This window comes from Rana temporaria, chromosome 4 (assembly GCF_905171775.1).
Source record: "Rana temporaria chromosome 4, aRanTem1.1, whole genome shotgun sequence".
Classification (NCBI taxonomy): Eukaryota; Metazoa; Chordata; class Amphibia; order Anura; family Ranidae; genus Rana; species Rana temporaria.
This window is the reverse complement of record NC_053492.1, coordinates 109720439-109740897: the sequence shown is the minus strand read 5'-3', so window position 1 is coordinate 109740897 and position 20459 is coordinate 109720439. Positions and strand designations below refer to the sequence as shown.

General features: G+C 46.1%; 1 protein-coding gene across 2 annotated transcripts in view; it reads left to right on the top strand.

The window, feature by feature from the left end:
- The first annotated feature begins 3110 nt into the window (after positions 1-3110).
- Positions 3111-20459, top strand: part of CEP63 (centrosomal protein 63) — a 56392-nt gene continuing 39043 nt past the window's right edge. For both annotated transcript variants that reach the window (XM_040348740.1, XM_040348741.1), the window contains exons 1-2: positions 3111-3222; positions 19950-20031. In XM_040348740.1, the coding sequence (XP_040204674.1) occupies positions 19988-20031 (44 nt within the window). In that variant the 5' untranslated portion in view covers positions 3111-3222; positions 19950-19987. The remainder of the gene's footprint in view (positions 3223-19949; positions 20032-20459) is intronic.

Here is a 20459-nt window from a genome sequence, read left to right as displayed (position 1 = left end):
CAAGTGGGGGTTAAAATCATCCCGCTAGCGACTGAAAAGCTATAATAGCGGTAAAGCGCCGCTAAAATTACGCCCTCGCCACCCCAGAATAAAAGTAGCCTTAGGGCCAGATTCTCAAAAGAATTACGCTGGTGTATCTACAGATACACCGGCGTAATTCGAATTTCCCGCTGGTGTATCATTGTTTTCTATTCAGAAAACATGATACGCCGGATTTACGCTAAGATCCGACTGGCGTAATAATCTTACACCGTCGGATCTTAAATGTAATGTTACGCCGGCCGCTAGGTGGCGTTTAGGTCGATTTCTCATTTGACTATGCAAATGAGCCGATTCCCGAACGTTTTTGCGCCGCCTTGTCGTCGTTTACGTAAGCGTAAACTTACCCCTGCTATATGAGGGGTATGTTTATGAAGGTCCGTCGTATGCCATGCTAAGTATGGCCTCGGGACAGCGTCGTCTTTTTCCGTCGTTTACGTTGTTTTCCTAAGTCGTTCGCGAATAGGTATTTGCAGAAATGACGCTCACGACGGCTTCATTGACGTTTTCCGACGTGAGTTGGAGCATGCGCACTGGGCTATTTTTACGGCCGGTGCATGCGCAGTTCAATCGGCGCGGGGGCGCGCTTAATTTAAATACAAGCCGCCCCCTTTGAATCACGCGGCCTTACGCCGGTCCATTTACACTATGCCGCCGCAAATTACGGAGCAAGTGCTTTGAGAATACGGCACTTGCTCCAGTAAGTTGTGGCGGCGTAGTGTAAATGGCTTACGCTACGCCGCCGCGGATTCTACGAGAATCTGGCCCTTAGAGTGTAACTAAACAAAAAACTTTGGTTTTGGATCGAGTGAAGATGGAATAGAACCCCTGTCAGGTTTATTGCTGTCTGTATCCCTGTTTCCCCTTTCTATTTGTCCTGTTTACCATCATTTATCATTGAAAGTGAAAGTAAAAGAAAATCCCACATTTTGGGATGTCCCCAGAAAAGTAATAGAGGGGAAATCTTCCAATGGGGACACTAGTTCTGGTGACCTGGGGGTCCCCATGACATTTGTAGGGATTTCCTCTCACTTCTTATTTGGCTATGGGACAGGAGAAGGAAAATCTCCTCAATGGAATGAAGATGGCAAAAATAAACTTTATGAGGTTTATAACCCTCCCTCACTCTATCCAAAATGAAAAAAAAAAAAAAAAAAGTTTTGCCTACAGTTAATTATACTGTGTCATTATACTGCGGCAGGTCGGCACGTTCCTGTGAACAGTCGTAGCTGTAAGTCGGCTCCTTTAAGTGGGATAGCAGGTGCGCGCCCGCTGCACTGAGGGGATGCCGATGCGTGTGGCCGGCGGTCGCGAAGAATACATATAGGCCTAAACTGAGAAAAAAATTCTCTCTTTTTTTTAAAAACAAAAATTGGGGATATTTATTATAGCAAAAAGTATAAAATATTGTGTTTTTTTCATAATTGCCACTCTTTTTTTTTGTTTATATCGCAAAAAATAAAAACCGCAGAGATGATCCAATACCATCAAAAGAAAGCTCTATTTGTGGGAAAAAAAGTACGTAAATTTTGTTTGGGTACATCGTCGCACGACCGCGCTATTGTCAGTTAACCACTTAAGACCCGGACCTTTAGGCAGCTAAAGGACCCGGCCAGTTTTTGCGATTCGGCACTGCGTCGCTTTAACTGACAATTGCGCGGTCGTGCGACGTGGTTCCCAAAAAAAAATGCATTTAAAATGCATTGTTTACTGTGAAAATGACAGTTGCAGTTAACCACATCTGTGGGATGTATGACCTCATCTGTGTTTCTAACTGTAGGGGTGTGTGGCTGTAGGTGTGACATCATCAATTGTGATTCCCTATATAAGGGAACACACGATCGATGACGGCGCCACAGTGAAGAACGGGGAAGCTGTGTTTACACACAGCTCTCCCCGTTCTTTAGCTCCGGGGACCGATCGCGGGACTCCCGCGGCCGCGGTCACGGAGCTTCGGACCGGGTCGCGTGCACGCGCGACCCCCACGGCTGGGCTTAAAGGGCAACATACAGGTACGTTGATGTGCCCAGCCGTGCCATTCTGACGACGTATATCGGCGTGAAGGGGTCCTTAAGTGGTTAAAGTGAGGCAGTGCCGTATCGCAAAAAATGGCCTGGTCATTGAGCAGCCAAATCTACCGGGCTGAAGTGGTTAATACAACTTCACTGTGCATGCTCTGTGCCTCTGCTAGAGGGAGCTGCAAAACCATAAAAAGATTCAGAGTAGTGATTCGACAACCAGAGCTGAAAGTGAGGCTTGTTTTTCCGTCAGATTAGGCGACCCATCAGAATTGGTAACGGAAGTGACGTTCTGCCGCCGCCATCTTGTTACACCCTGCACTCCACCACAATAACGATACACAGAGAAGGGGGCAAGTGGATATATTGTTACACCCACCGGAGTTTTAAATTTCACAGTTATTTTTAACAGAAAACAAAGCATATAAGGTGAAATACAGTATTTGGAAATCCATCGGACTGTTTAGAATTTTAAAAGCAGCAAACTTCTGTGAGATTAGCAAACCTATGAGATGAGCAAACCTATGAGATGAGCGGGCTTGCCGCTGCTTTTAAAATTCAACATCTAACCAGTCTGACGGAGTTCAAAGTACTGTATTTCACTATATAAACTCACTTTACTGTTTTAAATAAGTGTAAAATGTAAAACTCCGGTGGGTGTAACAAGATGTCTGCTTTACACCCTTCTTAGTGTATTCTTACTGTGGAGGAGTGTGGGGTGTAGCAAGATGGTGGCAACAAAACGTCACTTCCATTACACATTCTGACGGGTCACCATATCTGATGAAACGCCTGTTTTTTTTAATGTGAAAGTGAGGCTTGGTTTCTGGACTGTGATAGTGATGTGTGGTATTTTAAATGAGCGTGATATTTGGTTCTTTGAATGTGAAAGTGAGGCTTGGTTCTCTGAATATGAAAGTGAGGCTTGGGTTTTTGAATGTGAGAGTGAGGCTTGGTTCCTGGAATGTGATAGACAAACGTAGTATTTCGAATGTGAAAGTGAGGCTTGGTTCCTGGACTGTGATAGCCAAACATAGTATTTTGAATGTGAAAGTGAGGCTTGGTTCTTTGAATGTGAAAGTGAGGCTTGGTTCATGTAAGGGTTTGCAGAGCAGTGTGAAGATGTATGCTGACCGATAGAAATAGAGTCTGACTCTGGATACAGGTACAGTACAGATCTATTTACCTCGCTGGAGGATTAAAGTCATAGTCCATCTTCTGCAAACATATTAATAATAAAACGTGCATGTATTGCACTTCTGCATTGAAGCCTGCAGAGCAGTGCAGCCCTGCTTAGTGGATGGTGAGTGCAATGCTTCTGCAGAGCATTTCTCCCGCCCCAGGTGTATATGGAGCTTGTGTTATAGGGCTGGGAGGAAGTAAACACTGGACCACCAGCAGCATGGTGTCACTGCACTTGTTCTCCATTGAGAACTGCACTGTGGTGGTAGATGAGACTTGGAGTCTTTCCATTCACAGATCCCTGTGGATGGCACGGCCATGTTGGTGGAGCCACAGATTAAAAGAAAAAACATGACACTGTAAGCAGAACACCCGCAGCTTAGGTAAGTGTGGGGGCTGGGGGAATGTGACCATGTTGCACCCCATGTAGGACCCCTTTCACATATTGCGTAGCGAGAACGAGTGTTCCCGCTGTGCGATTTTCACACAATTCTGCGTGTTGCATAGGGCTAGCCCATTCATTTGACTTGCCTCCCCTATGCACGTTTGTCATTCAAAAAGAAGCTCTAGATCCTTTTTTGCATGATTTTTTAACCGCTTTCTGACCCGCCGCAGTACTGGCAAAATCGCGTACTTGTAAAATGCATCTTTAATTCCGGGTTCGCTTGTGCGTGCGCGACCCGGAAGACTATGCTGTTGTTCGCTGCAGCACAAGCTGATCAGCAGGTCCCGGCCAATTATGGTAGGCACATGCTGATCAGCTGAGCCAATGACAGGAGAGAGCCCTTGCGGCTTTACTACTGCGCATGCGCGAGTCGCATGCACTGGTCCCTGCTGTCTTCTGGGACCTGTGTGTCTCCCAGAAGACAGCGGGGGCTGGACAGGGCCGGATACTGCGGCGATCTATGCCCGGGAGTGAGAGCAAATCCCTGGATTATACAGGTATCTGCTCCCCCCCTGAAAGGGGCCAAATGTGACACAAGAGGGGGGAAGGATTCCGAAAAGCGGAAGTTCAATTTTTGGGTGGAACTTCGCTTTAACTCCTTCACTATGGGTAAAACAAATCTTAAAACTAAGCTCAATTTTGCAAGTTTGACATGTGTTAGTAAAACTGTACATATTGTCACAACAACTTAGTGTATCCAGGTGGATTATACTTTGGTGTTTTTTGTATATATATATTTTTTTATTTTGCCTAAGATACGCAGACACTGGGCTAGATTCAGGTAGGGGCGCGCATTGTTACGGCGGCGCAGCGTATCGTATTTACGTTACGCCGCCGTAAGTTAGAGAGGCAAGTGCTGTATTCACAAAGCACTTGCCTTCTAAGTTACGGCGGCGAAGCGTAAATGGGGCCGGCGGAAGCGTGCGTAATTCAAATGAGGATAAGGGGGCGTGTTTTATGTTAATTCTTGGTGACCCGACGTGATTGACGTTTTTCCCGAACGGCGCATGCGCCGTCCGTGGAATTTCCCAGTGTGCATTGCTCCAAAGTACACCGCAAGGACGTCATTGGTTGCGATGTGAACGTAAATTACGTCCAGCCCTATTCGCGAACGACTTACGCAAACGACGTAAAAAATTCAAAAATCTACGTGGCAACGACGTCCATACATAACATTGCGTACGCCTCATAATAGCAGGAGAAACCTTACGCCGAAAAAGCCTAACGTAAACGAAAAAAAAAAAGCGCCGGGCGTACGTCAATTTGTGAATCGGCGTATCTAGGTCATTTGCATATTCTACGCCGAAAACGACACCTAGCGGCCAGCGTAAATATGCACCCTAAGATACAACGGTGTAAGAGACGCCAGTCGCATCTTAGGCTAATTTTGGCGTATCTTGCTTTCTGAATACAGAAAGAAGATACGCCGGCGCAGCTTTGAATTTACGCGGCGTATCTATAGATACGCCGGCGTAAATCTATGCTGAATCTAGCCCACTGACTCTAACCGACACTGATGCCAATATACTGACACTGATGCCAATATATTGACACTGACCCTAAAAATAACCCTAGAAGCCTTCACCTTGTTTATTTTCATTTATTTATTTTTAATGTTTATTTTTTTTTTTTCTACACACATTGGTTTGTTTATTATTCCTCTGCTGTAAGAAGAAGAAGATGATACAATGTATCTTTCTCTTCATTCAGAAAAGGAAGGCAACCCAGGGTCAGGCTCACAGTGACTTATCACTGTGATAGCCAATCAGAGGCTATCATAACGATCAGGTGACCCGGATCATTGGTACAAGACCCAGGGCTCTTGTAAGACCCCAGTCTCTGTGCTGGGAGCGCGCTGTGCGGTGCACTCCCAGCACAAAGCGAGGTACACATAAATGCGGCCCCATGGAAAAAGCCCACTTCCGTGAGGCCCGCATGTATAGTGGGTACGGAAAGTATTCAGACCCCCTTAAATTTTTACTCTTTGTTATATTGCAGCCGTTTGCAAAAATCATTTAAGTAAATTTTTTTCCTCATTAATCACTTGCCTACTGGGCACATATACCCCCTTCCTGCCCAGGCGAAATTTAAGCTTTTGGCACGGCATCGCTTTAAATGAAAATTGCGCGGCTGTTTTGCGACGTGGTTCCCAAACAAAATTGACGTCCTTTTTTTCCCACAAATAGATCTTTCTATGGTTTTTATTTTTTGCGCTATAAACAAAAAAAGAGCGTCAATTTAGAAAAAAAACACAATATATTTTACTTTTTGCTATAATAAATATCACAATTTAAAAAAAAAAAAAGCATTTTTTTTCTCAGTTTAGGTCAGTGTTTCTCAATTCCAGTCCTCAGGCCCCCCCAACAGGTCAGGTTTTCAGGATTGCCATTATTTTGCACAGGTGATTTGATCAGTTTCACTGCCTTAGTAATCACCACAGCCTTTTCATCTGAGGTAAATCCTGAAAACCTGACCTGTTGGGGGGGCCTGAGGACCGGAATTGAGAAACACTGGTTTAGGTCGATATGTATTCTTCAACATATTTTGGGGGAAAAAAATCGCAATAAGCGCATAGTGATTGGTTTGCGCAAAAGTTATAGCGTATAGGGGATAGAATTCTGACATTTTTTTATTTATTTTTTTACTTGTAATGGCGGCGATCTGCAAATTTTGTCAGGACTGCGATATTACGGCGGACACATCGGACAATTTTGACACATTTTTGGGACCATTCACATTTATACAGCGAACAGTGCTGTAAATATGCACTGATTACTGTATAAATGTGACTGGCAGGGAAGGGGTTAACGCTAAGGGGCAAGAAAGGGGTTAAATGTATTCCCTACTAGTGATTCTAACTGTGGGGGGAGGGGACTGACTGGGGGATGTGACCGATCTGTGTCCCTATGTACAAGGGACACAGCATCGGTCTCCTCTCTCCCTGACAGGACATGGATCTGTGTGTTTACACACAGAGATCCACGTCACTGCCGATCGTAAGTTCCTGGCGGACATCGCGGCCGCCAGGCACGCACATCGGCATCTCGGTGACGCCCCCTAGTGGCCGGAGGACCCGAGCCCGTAAAAAGACGGCCTCCCGGCTTTTTAGAGCCACCTTGTGGCCGTCTTTTTACTATGGTCCGGGTCTGAAGAGGTTAATGTATACACAACACCCCATATTGACAGAAAAACACAGTTTCTCTTACCACCTTCCAGGACGGCACCCGAGAGATGATGGCTCCTCCTGCAGGAAACACAATCACATGACAGTTTAAAAGGCCCCGCCCTTCCCCTTGCTCCTCAGTATTGATTGTGTTTCTCCAACACAGCGACACGTTTGTTTTGTTAATGGAAACCTAGAGACCGGGGAGGGTCGAAGGTACCCCTGTGAGACAGGTCTAAGGGAGGCCGGGGAGGGCTGAACTTACCTGTAGACTTCGGTCCAAACTCACAGGTCGCCCTATGTAAGCACCAGTGCTCTGAGCTGCGGGGAGGTGAGCCATCACTGTATGCTATTGAATCCACCACCATTCAAATCGCCGTTTCCCGGGTCTCCAGACGCAAAAACGCCGCGCTCCAGGCCTCGTTCTGAGACAGGAACTGCATCACAGGAAGTGGGCGGTTCCAGACGGCGTAACCCGGAAGTTCCCAATGGAGCGTGGAGAAAGCGTGGGTGGTGGACGGGTCGGCTTGCGGTGACCAGTACAGGAGTACCGACAGCCAGGACCGAGTCACCCTCCTCATGGAAGAGGACGGAAAGACCGACACGACCGCTGGCAGATCCAGGTCGGGGGCGGTAAGTACCAATCCCCCTGGAAAGGGAGGGGGGAAGCGGTGAGAGTTCCCAAACTTTTAGGGAACGACCGGAGCAGGATCTGGTCCCTTCTCGTCCACTTCCTCCCCTCCCCAGTACAGCCAGCAGTCTTGGGGAAAAAAGACAATTTAAATGTATATTTCATGTCTTTCAGAAACCCCCAGCGGACCCCAGGAGGCCTCAGTTCAGTCTCCTTCCGCTACAGGGCATAGTTCCTCTAAAAAGTGTGGGAATTGTAGAGAGAAGCTCCCCAAATCCTACACAAAACCTTTCTGCTATAAATGTATTAATATACTGGCAGGAAAGGAGGCTGCTGCCATGATGAAGAGTTTTCTCTCATCCATGCAAACAGAAATGTTAGCAACAGTTAAGGCCTTCCGGGAGGCAGCCGGGCAGTCGGCACAGACTGAAACGGAGGAACTTACCCCTAAGGAAGGCACTTCCTCTCAGGAGACCCCCTTTTCTAGGGGCCCAAGCGTTTTCTTTACACCTTCACAAATTCCCCCTCTGGGGGAAGCAGACAGTGAAGAAAGTGAGGTAGTCAGTCTACCTAGGTCTAGGCACAGCTCAGGAGAGGTAGATGGAGACTCCATTAGTCAGTCTCAGGAAGACACACGTCCAAGAAAACACCTCTTTGCTGTAGAAGATCTAGAGAGTCTCCTCCAGGCAATCTACGCCACAGAGGAAATTCCTGAGACCCCTAAACCTACCTCAGCACAGGATAAAGTTTATAGGGGCCTGAGTGACGCTCAATCTAAAGTATTCCCCCTGCACAAATCCCTCAAGGAGTTAGTCCTTCAGGAGTGGAGAGACCCTGAAAGGAGAATAATCAAACAAAAAACCTGGAAAAGAAGGTTCCCCTTCTCCCAGGAAAATGAGGAAGTCTTTTTTAAGCTTCCTAGACTTGATGCGGCTTTGTCGCAAGTCACTAAATTATCTGATCTCTCCTTTTGAGGATGCGGGTAACATCAAGGATGTGATGGACCGTAGAGCAGAGTCTCTCCTTAGAAAAGCCTGGGAGGCCAATGCGGCAGCACTAAGCCCAGCCTTAGCAGCAGCATGTGTAGCTAGGAATACAGATGTTTGGGTAGAGACACTCACCGACCACCTCGCCCAGAATTCGGAGGCGGAGGAGGTAGTTGAGTCACTTACAGTGGTAAGGAAGGCGATTGCCTACCTAGCAGATGCAGCTACGGAATCTGCAAGGGCAGCAGCCAAGACAGCAGCCCTCATTAACTCTACTAGGAGGGCAGTTTGGATCAAGGCCTGGGAGGGAGATGCTACATCCAAGGGAAAACTCTGTGGCATCCCCTTCCAAGGTTCCCTGTTGTTTGGGAAAGACCTGGATGATGTCCTTGCTAGGTCATCAGAAAAAGGTAAAAAATTCCCAGTTAAACCCAAAAAAGAAGGTTTCAAGAAAACTTTTCGAGGCCCCCAGGGGCAGGGTAGACAGAAAGCCAAAAAGGAACCTTTTAGGCGTTGGAACTTTGGCAAAGGAAACAGGAAGAACAACCTCCTTTTCCCTCCTCCAAAACCCAGCGACAAACCGTCCAAGTGACGACGAAGTCAGAGTGGGGGGTCGACTATCTCAATTCCTCCCTCTATGGGAGAGAATTTCGAACAGTCATTACATCTGCCAAATAATTCAAAAAGGCTATCGCCTAGAATTTCTGACTACACCCCCCACCATGATCACCATTACTCACCTTCCCAGGGATACCCTGAAAAGGTCTGCCCTCTTGGAGGGCATACAGGAGTTAGCCAAACAACTAGTGGTGGTACCAGTACCAAAAGCTCAGCAGTACCAGGGATTTTATTCCCATATTTTCGTAGTGCGAAAACCCTCCGGAAAATACCGTCTAATAGTAAACTTGAGAAACCTGAACAAGTTTCTGGAATACAAAAAGTTTACTATGGAAAGTATTTATTCGGTAAGAAAGAACCTCATGAAGGAGGCCTTCTTGGTGACCCTAGATCTCAAAGATGCCTATCTTCACGTGCCAATCCACGTGCATCACCAGGTATATCTGAGGTTTGCGGTCGTAGTGGAAGGAGAAACCTTCCACTGGCAGTTCAGAGCACTACCATTCGGGCTAACCTCCAGCCCAAGGATTTTTACAAAAATCCTAGCAGAAGCGGTGGCATACCTGCACCTTCAGGGCATATCCCTTATACCCTATTTAGACGACTTGCTGATTTCAGGAAAATCAGCCGCCCAAGTCTCGCGGGATGCCAACAAAGCAATGGCACTCCTAGAGAGCCTAGGGTGGATAATCAACAAAGAAAAATCCTCCCTCAAACCAGAACAGGTCAAGACCTTCCTGGGATACGTAGTGGACACCAGACAGCAGAGACTCTTCTTACCAGAAGAAAAAGTTTTAAAACTAACCTCAGCAGTTGGGAACCTTATCAAAAATCCCAGACTCTCCAGAAGGGATGTTCTGAGAGTCTTAGGCCTGATGTCAGCAAGCATCCCAGCGGTAATTTGGGCTCAGCTTCATGCCAGGACATTACATTTCTTCTTCCTGTCCTCATGGGACAAAAAGAAAGAGTCCTTAGATCAGAAGATACTGCTCACCCCCCAGGTTCTGTCCTCCCTGGAGTGGTGGACATCTGCCAAAAACCTGAGGGGAGGGCGACCATGGGCTCAGTGGAACCCAGTGAAGGTTACCACGGATGCCAGTTCCTGGGGGTGGGGCGCCCACCTGGAGGGGAAAAAAGCTCAGGGGCAATGGGACAGCTCACTAGCTCGCAGGTCATCCAACTACAGAGAACTCAGAGCAGTGGGGGAAGCCTTAATAGCCTTCCAGGAAGACATCAGAGGCAGAGAAGTCCAAGTAAGCTCAGACAACTCTACAGTAGTAGCGTACCTAGGTCACCAGGGAGGGACCAGGTCCAGTCCCCTACTAGAACTTTCCAAGGAAATTCTGATATGGGCAGAAGAAAGAGTACTCTCTATCTCGGCCATATACATAAAGGGGACGAGCAATACAGAAGCAGACTTCCTCAGCCGTCACAGGTTGAGAGAGGAGGAATGGGAACTGAACCCAGAGGTTTTTCAACACTTGGTCCAGTATTTCGGGGAACCGGAAATAGACTTGTTTGCCAACAGACAAAACAGGAAGGTAGAAAGGTATTTCTCGATTTCCTGGGAACTACAGTCGGAAGGTCTGGATGCGCTATCCCAGACCTGGCGCTTCGGGCTGGCCTATGCCTTCCCGCCGGTAGCGCTCATTCCGCGAGTTCTTCAGAAACTCAGCAGGTCCCCAGGCCAGATTCTTCTGATAGCACCATGGTGGCCAAAAAGAACTTGGTTTGCAAACCTAAGAGCCATGGCGATGGCGGAGCCTCTGAAGCTCCAGTACAGGGCAGATCTCCTCAGGCAGGGCCCAGTACTCCATCCAAAGCCGGAATTCTTCCAGCTAACGGCCTGGTTAGTGAGCGCCAGATTCTAGAACGCAAAGGCTGCTCAGAGAAGGTCATAGAGACCCTTCTCATGAGCAGAAAACCAGTAACTCAAAAGATTTACCAAAAAGTATGGAAGACCTTCTGTTCCTGGCGTAAGGAAAGACAGGTAGCTTCAACTTCTATCCCGGTTATCCTGGACTTCCTCCAGGATGGGGTAGATTTAGGATTAAAAGTTAGTACCCTTCGGGTACAAATAACGGCTCTCTCAGTCTATCTTGATAAAAGATTGGCGAAAGAGGACCTTATAAAACGTTTTTTGTTAGCTAGAGAAAGAGTTTCTCCAGTCCAAAAATATAGTTGTCCACCTTGGGACTTAACTAGGGTGTTAGAGGTGTTATCTATACACCCATTCGAACCTCTGGAAGAGGTTCCCCTTAAGTTTCTAACCTTAAAGTTGACTTTTTTGTTAGCCATTACTTCGGCCAGGAGGGTAGGGGATTTGCAGGCGCTATCCATGAAAGAACCCTTCCTGAGGGTGCAGCCAGATAGGATCACCCTCAGAGCAGACCCCCTGTACCTGCCTAAGGTGGCATCCCTATTTCATAGGACGCAAGACATAATATTGCCGTCCTTCTGTTCTGAACCAAAGAACGAAAAAGAAAAGAAATTTCATTTGTTAGACGTGAGAAGGTGTCTTCTCATTTATTTAGAGAGAACTAAGAGTTTTAGAAGATCTAACTACCTACTAGTTCTACACGCTGGGCCCAGGAAGGGACTGCAGGCATCAAAAGCCTCAGTCTCAAGATGGATTAGAGAAGCAATATCCAAAGCCTATGTATGTACTGGAGCAACAGCTCCCAAAAAGATCAAGGCTCACTCTACCAGAGCCATAGCAACTTCCTGGGCTGAGAAAGCAGGGGCCTCCTGGGAACAAATCCGCAGTGCGGCCACCTGGTCCAGCCGTCATACATTCCTGAAGCACTATCTTGTGGAAATGTTGTTACAGCAAGACTTAGCCTTTGGTCGAAAGGTGCTACAAGCTGTGGTCCCACCCTGAAGGTAGGCCTGTGTTTATTACTCAATTATCCTCTCGGGTGCCGTCCTGGAAGGTGGTAAGAGAAAACCGACGTTAGACCTACCGGTAACGGTATTTCTATGAACCTTCCAGGACGGCAGGCCTACTTCCCACCCTATGGGGAAAGGGAAAAAAGGTAAGTACCGATAAGGACTACGTCCCTTGTGAACCAGTTCAGGATTACTCTATTGCATACTGAGGAGCAAGGGGAAGGGCGGGGCCTTTTAAACTGTCATGTGATTGTGTTTCCTGCAGGAGGAGCCATCATCTCTCGGGTGCCGTCCTGGAAGGTTCATAGAAATACCGTTACCGGTAGGTCTAACGTCGGTTATTGTTGACATTGCAGATTTATTAAAAAAGAAAAACTGAAATATCACATGGTCCTAAGTATTCATACCCTTTGCTCAGTATTTAGTAGAAGCCCCTTTTGATCTAATACAGCCATGAGTCTTTTTTGGAAAGATGCAACAAATGTTGGTGGACAGCCATTTTTAGGTCTCTCCAGAGATGCTCAATTGGCCATTCAGGGCTCTCGCTGCGCCATTCAAGAACAGTCACGGAGTTGTTGTGAAGCCACTCCTTTGTTATTTTAGCTGTGTGCTTGGGGTCATTGTCTTGTTGGAAGTTAAACCTTTGGCCCAGTCTGCGGTCCATGAGCATTCTGGAGACGGTTTTCGTCCAGGATATCACTGTACTTGGCCGCATTCATCTTTCCCTCGATTGCAACCAGTCATCCTGTCCCTGCAGCTGAAAAACACCCCACAGTATGATGCTGCCACCACCATGCTTCACTGTTGGGACTGTATTGGACAGGTGATCAGCCGTGCCTGGTTTTCTTCACACATACCACTTAGAATTAAAGCGGTGGTTCACCCTTAGAGGGCACTTTTTCCCCTTAGATTCCTGCTCGTTTTTACTAGGGGAATCGGCTATTTGTTTTAAAATATGAGCATTACTTACCCGTTTACGAGATGCATCCTCTTCGTCGCTTACGGGTATGGGCTGCGGGAATGGGCGTTCCTTCTTGATTGACAGTCTTCCGAGAGGCTTCCGACGGTCGCATCCATCGCGTCACAATTTTCCGAAAGAAGCCGAACGTCGGTGCGCAGGCGCAGTATAGAGCCGCACCGACGTTCGGCTTCTTTCGGCTACGAGTGACGCGATGGATGCGACCGTCGGAAGCCTCTCGGAAGACTGTCAATCAAGAAGGAACGCCCGCTCCCGAAGACCCATACCCGGAAGCGACGGAAGAAGATGCATCTCGAAAACGGGTAAGTAATGCTCATATTTTAATACAAATAGCCGATTCCCCTAGTAAAAACGAGCAGGAATCTAAGGGGAAAAGGGGAAACATTTTATAAATGGGTGAACTCCCGCTTTAAGGGCAAAAAGTTCTATCTTGGTCTCGTTAGACCAGAAAATCTTATTTCTCACCATCTTGGAGTCCTTCAGGGTTTTTTATTTTATTTATTTTTTTAGCAAACTCCATGCAAGCTTTCATGTGTCTTGCACTGAGGAGACGCTTCCGTCGTGTCACTCTGCCATAAAGCCCCGACTGGTGGAGGGCTGCAGTGATGGTTGACTTTCTACAACTTTCTCCCATCTCCTGACTGCATCTCTGGAGCTCAGCCACAGTGATCTTTGGGTTCGTCTTGACCTCTCTCACCAAGATAGCTCAGTTTGGCCAGACGGCCAGCTCTTGGAAGGGTTATGGTCGTCCCAAACGTCTTCCATTTAAGGATTATGGACGCCACTGTGCTCTTCTCCCCTTAAGTGCAGCAGAATTTTTTTTTTTAACCTTGGCCAGATCTGTGCCTTGCCACAATTCTGTCTCTGAGCTCTTCAGGCAGTTCCTTTGACCTCATGATTCTCATTTGCTCTGAGAGCTGTAAGGTCTTATATAGACAGGTGTGTGGCTTTCCTAATCAAGTCCAATCAGTATAATCAAACACAGCTGGACTCAAATGAAGGTGTAGAACCATCTCAAGTAGGGTCGTCCCGATACCGATACTAGTATCGGCACGGATACCAAGCATTTCCCAGAGTACTTGTACTCAGGGAAAATGCTCCGATACTTTACCGATACCTTACTTTCCCTGTATCCTCCTCCAGTTCCCCCATCCGTTCTGCTCTCCCCCTCCATGCTCTGTGTTCCCCCTCCGTGCCGCTGCCGTTCTGCTCTCCCCCTCCGTGCCGCTGCCGTTCTGCTCTCCCCCTCCATGCCGCTGCCGCTCTGCTCTCCCCCTCCGTGCCGCTGCCGCTCTGCTCTCCCCCTCCGTGCCGCTGCTGTCCTCTGTTCTGCTCTCCCCTCTCCATGCTCCGTGTCCCCCTCCATGTCCTGCCCCGCCCCATCTGTCAGGATGGAGAGTGGCGGTAGGAGCTGTTAAACCCGTCTCCTACCTTTTCTGAATGAACAGAGTCAGTGATCACTGACTCTGTCCATTCATATGACTGAGCATCGTAAACTGTGTTTAAGATTCTTCAGTTTATGAATGGATGTCCATTCATGTCCCTAGTCCCTTTCTCTGTCTCAAAGGTGAGATGTCAGGGGTCTGTTATGACCCCTGATATCTCACCAAAGCCCCCCCCCCCCCCAAAAAAAAAGTAATTGGTATCGGCGAGTACTTGGGGGAAAAAAAGTATCGGTACTTGTACTCGGTCTTAAAAAAGTGGTATTGGGACAACCCTAATCTCAAGGATGATCAGATGATCAGAAGAAATGGACAGCGCCTGAGTTAAATATATGAGTGTCACATCAAAGGTGCTGAATACTTAGGACCAGGTGATATTTCAGTTTTTCTTTTTTAATAAACCTGCAAACATGTCAACAATTCTGTGTTTTTCTGTCAATATGGGGTGCTGTGTGTACATTAATGAGGAAACAAATGAACTTAAATGATTTTAGAAAATGGCTGCAATATAACAAAGAGTGAAAAATTTAAGGGGGGTCTGAATATTTTACGTACCCACTGTATGTGCGCGGTCGGTTCAAGGGGTTAAAGAATAACTTTAGGTATGGATGTAATTGCATGGTAACATTGGTCCTACTCAGAACATTGTAAGTACCATATGCATATTCAATACCTAGCCAATCCCCATGAAAGCAGAGAATCACCACTACAATAGCCACTTGCCAACCGCCCACAGTGTTGTATACGTCATGACTTTGACGTTAAATATCGTTGTTATGGTAGCAGCTAGCTGCCAAAACCCCGGTATCTTTTTATTCTGTGAGTGATTCGGCATCTGGTAAAAGTAATCTCAGCCGCTTCCCGGTTGTTTCCGAGTTTTTCAGAGCCGTCTGTAAGCCCTGAACTAATTTTGAAGCATGACATGTTATTTACTTGGCGTAACATATTTTTTCACATTATACAGAAAAATTGGGCAAACTTTATTTTTTTTCATAAAGTGTATTCCCCCCCAAAAAAATGGTTTAAAAGACTGCTGCACAAATAGAGGAGTGTGCTAAAATATTGCAACAATCGCCATTTTATTCTCTAGGGTCTCTGCTAATATATATATATAATGTTTGGGAGTTCTAAGTAATTTTCTAGTGAGAAATCCTAATTTAAGCTAGAAAAGGCCTGGTCAGCATAGTGGTTAGTGACCACTGTTCCACGTCCTACATTTCAGGCACTATACACAGAATGCCTTGCATCTTTCTTAATGAATGCAAAGCATTCTCTGAATGGAGGAGGTGGCGATTGTGATGCCACTGCCCCACTTCTCCATCTTATCCAATCAGAGGACACTTTCTTTTATTGAGAAAAATGCAAAGCGTACTGTTAATGGCAGCAGTATCAAACAAACAAGCCCCTGTTTTCACCCTGAAGAAGGGTTGCCCCTTGGCACAGGACCAGGAAGTGACTACTACAGTAATTCTGCACTTCCAATGTTCACCTACAGTTATGGCATATGCATACTTACATTGATCCAAGCTGGACCTGTAACTACGCTATAAAATCCATACCTGGAATTCAGCTTTAAAGGTAAAACTTTTTTTTTAGTTTTGCATAGAGGGGAAATGGATTATAACACCTGTCAGTTTTTATTGCTGTCTGTTCACCCCCTGTTAGGGAGATTCACCCTCTCAAGAAAAGACCAACTTTCGGGTTGTCCCCAGAAAAGTAGCAGAGGGGAAATCTTCCAATGAGGACACTAGTTCTGGTGACCTGGGGTTCCCCAAGAGATTCCCCTAATTTGCTGCAGGGATTTCCTCTTACTTCCTGTTTAGCTATGGAACAGGAAGTGGAGGTAAATCTCCCCAATGGAATAAAGATGGCAAAAATAAATGTTACAGGGGTTATAACCCTCCCTTACGCTGTCCATATACGCAAAGAAAAGAAAGTGCCTATAGTTCAGGGTTTGACAAATTTGCTTGGAATCTAGGAGCCAGCTAAAAAAGTTAGGAGCCAGAAAACGCGCCCCGTCCCGACGAGCGAACACATACGTGAGCAGCGCCCCGCATATGTAAACGGTGTTCAAACCACACATGTGAGGTATCGCCACGATTGGTAGAGCGAGAGCAATAATTCTAGCCCTAGACCTTCTCTGTAACTCAAAACATGCAACCTGTAGATTTTTTTAAATGTCGCCTATGAAGATTTTAAAGGGTAAAAGTTTGTTGGCATTCCACGAGCGGACGCAATTTTGAAGCGTGACATGTTGGGTATGAATTTACTTGGCGTAACATTATCTTTCACAATATTAAAAAAAATGGGGATAACTTTACTGTTGTCTTGTTTTTTAATTAAAAAAAGTGTAATTTTTTCCCAAAAAAGTGCGCTTGTAAGACCGCTGCGCAAATACAGCATGACAGAAAGTATTGGAACGATCGCCATTTTATTCTCTAGGGTGTTAGGATAAAAAATATATATAATGTTTGGGGGTTCTAATTAGAGGCAAGAAGATGGCAGTGAAAAATGACATTAGAATTGCTGTTTAACTTGTAATGCTTAACTTGTAATACCAACGCCACCACCAGATGGCGCCAGCTCACACAAGCAAGAGCTGGGGACTTCAAGCCACCTTCCAAGCCACGTCGCCAGGATGCTATTTCTAGTCGCCCTGGCTACTGGGATTTATCGAGCCCTGCTATAGTTAACACTACACTGTGATTGGTTAGGCTGGTTCACCAACTGGTGATGTGAGTGGCTGATCCTAACATTAGAAAGCTTGTCTGACTTCATTTGTGCATACTGCAACAATGTCTACTGGGCCTCATGTAATGAGAGCACAAATATTTCAAACCGTTGTAGAATGAGCTCACTACCTTGGCGGAGGGGATTGGGGGGCTGCTTGGGGATTTGATCACGGTTTGTTGGGTATGTGTCACATGGTGATCACCACCAGCTTCATTCCTGTAGATCCGTGTCATATTGCATTCACGTGCCAGGAGTATTATTTTCAGTCTCCTACCAAACCAGATTTCCAGAGAGAGCTCCTGCTTTACACACTTGGCCCTGGTTTTCAAAACTGATCAGTAATGAGATTAAACATAAACAGTATGTATAGTCAAAACAGATATTGATAGATTAGGTATGGGTTTAAACCCCTGATGCCGCGTACACACGATCTCATCGGTTTGACCGAACGGTCTGATGGACCGTTTTCATCGGTTATCCAATGAAGCTGACTGATGGTCAGTTGTGCCTACACACCATCGGTTAAAAAAACGATCGTGTCAGAACGCGGTGACATAAAACACAACGACGTGCTGAAAAAAAACGAAGTTTAATGCTTCCAAGCATGCGTTGACTGATTCTGAGCATGCGTGGATTTTTAACCGATGGACGTGCCTACAAACAATCGTTTTTTTTCTATCGGTTAGGTATCCATCGGTTAAATTTAAAACAAGATTGCTTTTTCTTAACCTATGGATAAATAACCGATGGCGCCCACACACGATCGGTTTGGTCCGATGAAAACGGTCCATCAGACCGTTCTCATCGGTTGGACCGATCGTGTGTACGCGGCATGACAATTTTTTTTTTATTTTTTGCAATTTGTCTTGCATTGGAAAATGTTTCCTTTACTTCCTATCCTAGAGACAGAAAAAATCCCCCAAAGTGAGAGGAATTCTCCACATAGGCTGTTCTGGGGACAAGTGACTCCAATGGAAGATTTTCCCTCATCTTTTGTTTTGGAGCAAATGGAATTTTTTGGGATATCCCCCTCCCTTTTTTCTGATGAAAGTGGTGGCAGTACAAATAAAGTGGTGAATCTCCCAGTGGAGACAGAAATACAAACTTGATAGCTGGTCTAACCCTTTGCCACTCAATCTAAAATTGAGAAAGGAAAAAGTCTCACCTAGAGATACACTTTAAATGTCCCTGCTGTGCATGCTGCAGTCAGGTATCCCCTGTCCCGTAGGTTGTCTTTATTCATGGGGTACTGGTGCAGACCCATTGCTTTCATTTAGCTTCTGATGCTACGACCCCCTCTGTTGATCATCACAGATCTTAACCTGGGGACATGAACAGCCAATTCAAGGTTAGTCTGCAGCTGAAAGAGGTCTTACACAAAAAGGTGCGCTGTACAAATGATCTCCTGTAGATCTGCACATTTATAGTAGAGACACTACTAATCCTTTCTTACTTATGGTGATAACATGCTACAGTACATAATTATGTTTCTTTGGTCAGGTGCTGGGCTTTTATTCTTCTCTCCCTCTATGGATATACTTCTGTTATGCTGCACCATTCTCCTTTAGACAGCAGGAGGAGAGCTAAAGCCAAGCAAGCACAAAGACTTCTATGCAGAGCGCTGAGAATCCTCAATCCTGAGAGTTGTAGTTTGAGATGGCAGCCATATAATAGGATAAATAGACAACGTACACTATAGATTCCAAAAGACACTGTGCAGGAGGAGTGGAGAGATGATTTCTATTCAACTTCTCTGGAAAGTTCCTCCTTTTGGCACTGAGGGAGTTGGAGAGAGCGCACCTCTGCATATTTACCTGCCAGCTGGAGACCATGCCAGTGGAGATCTGACCCTGAGACTGGGAGTGGATCCTGAGGATACCCGAGGGCAACACGGCACCTCCCACATTACAGCTCCTGCACCGCTGCCGCAGGTAGACTGGAGCATCCACTCACCCTCTGCTTCCCACCGCTGATCACCAGAGGTTTTTCCGGGAGAGACCAAGGGGGCCCCCCTTCTACAGCGAGAGGTCACTGCAGCATCCCAGGGGCTGATGAAAGGGCTTTTCAGCCTTTGCTGATACTGTTGGCTTAACCTGATTGATTATAAATTGTGCAATATGTTTGCAGGTAAAATGCTTTAATCGTTCTATGGTGATCATTTCAATAAAAGGGTTGAACTCAGGGCCTTGCAGAAAATGTAAACAAAATTACTAAAATTAATATGGAAATTATAAAATTAAAGTGGTTCTAAAGGCATACGGTTTTTTATCTTTATGCATTCTATGCATGAAGATAAAAAAACTGTGTGCAGCAGCACCCCTAATACTTACCTTAGCTCCCTCTCCATCCAGTGATGTTGCATGATGGCCACAAAGTTCAGGGACTCTTCCTCCTCATTGGCTGAGACACAGCAGCGGGCGCCATGGCTGTCATTCAAAGTCAGTGAGCCAATGAAGAGTGAAATCGGGCAGGGCCGAGCCGTGGCTCTGTGTCTGCATAGATGCACCGAGCAGTGGCTCGGCTCTGGTCCCCCCCAAAGCAAGCTGCTTGCTGTGGGAGTACTCGGCAGGAGGGAGGGGCCAGGAGAGCCGGTGAGGGATCAGAGAAGAGGAGGATCTGGGCTGCTCTGTGCAAATCCACTGCAACAGAGCAGGCAAGTTTAAAATGTGTGCGTCCAGTTTTAAGTTGATTACTTCATAGATTACAAAGTTTGTTGTGGCTACCTTGTTGTGTGTGTCATCTCAATCATCCTTGGCATGTTACGCTATAGCAAAATCCCAAGTGTCCTATGTGGTTATATCACAGTATTCTTGTCTTCTTCCAGGTTTATGGGTATTGGTTCTGGAACGTTATCGCTCCATAATGGAAGCTTTGTTGGAAGGAATCCAAAAAAAAGGAAAGACAGGGTGAGTATTAAAAGTGCAGAGAGGTGGAAGCAGTGGCCTCTCTGCAAATGTCCAACACACTTGCTTAGTCAGAACTAGAGCTCACCATTCAGCATTGTTTATTGCAGACCTTTGTAGTGAGACCCCTGCTTCCATACAAAGGGCCTTATTCTGCAACAGACTGAGGAGGGACAGGATTTTCCACTCTGGCTGTGGTTGCTTTCTACAGAGAATGAACTGTAACTTGATGCATCTGGAATGTATTTTGTTGATTTGCACAATAGACCTGAAACCTTTTGAGTCTTTAAAATGTAATTTACTTAAAAAACATTTTTTTTTGTAAACATGCAGGTTTATTAAAGAGGGGGTTCTCCCATATTTTTTTTTTTTAACCTTAGATACCCTTAGATTCCTGCTCATTTAGTCTAGGGGAATCGGCTATTTGTTTT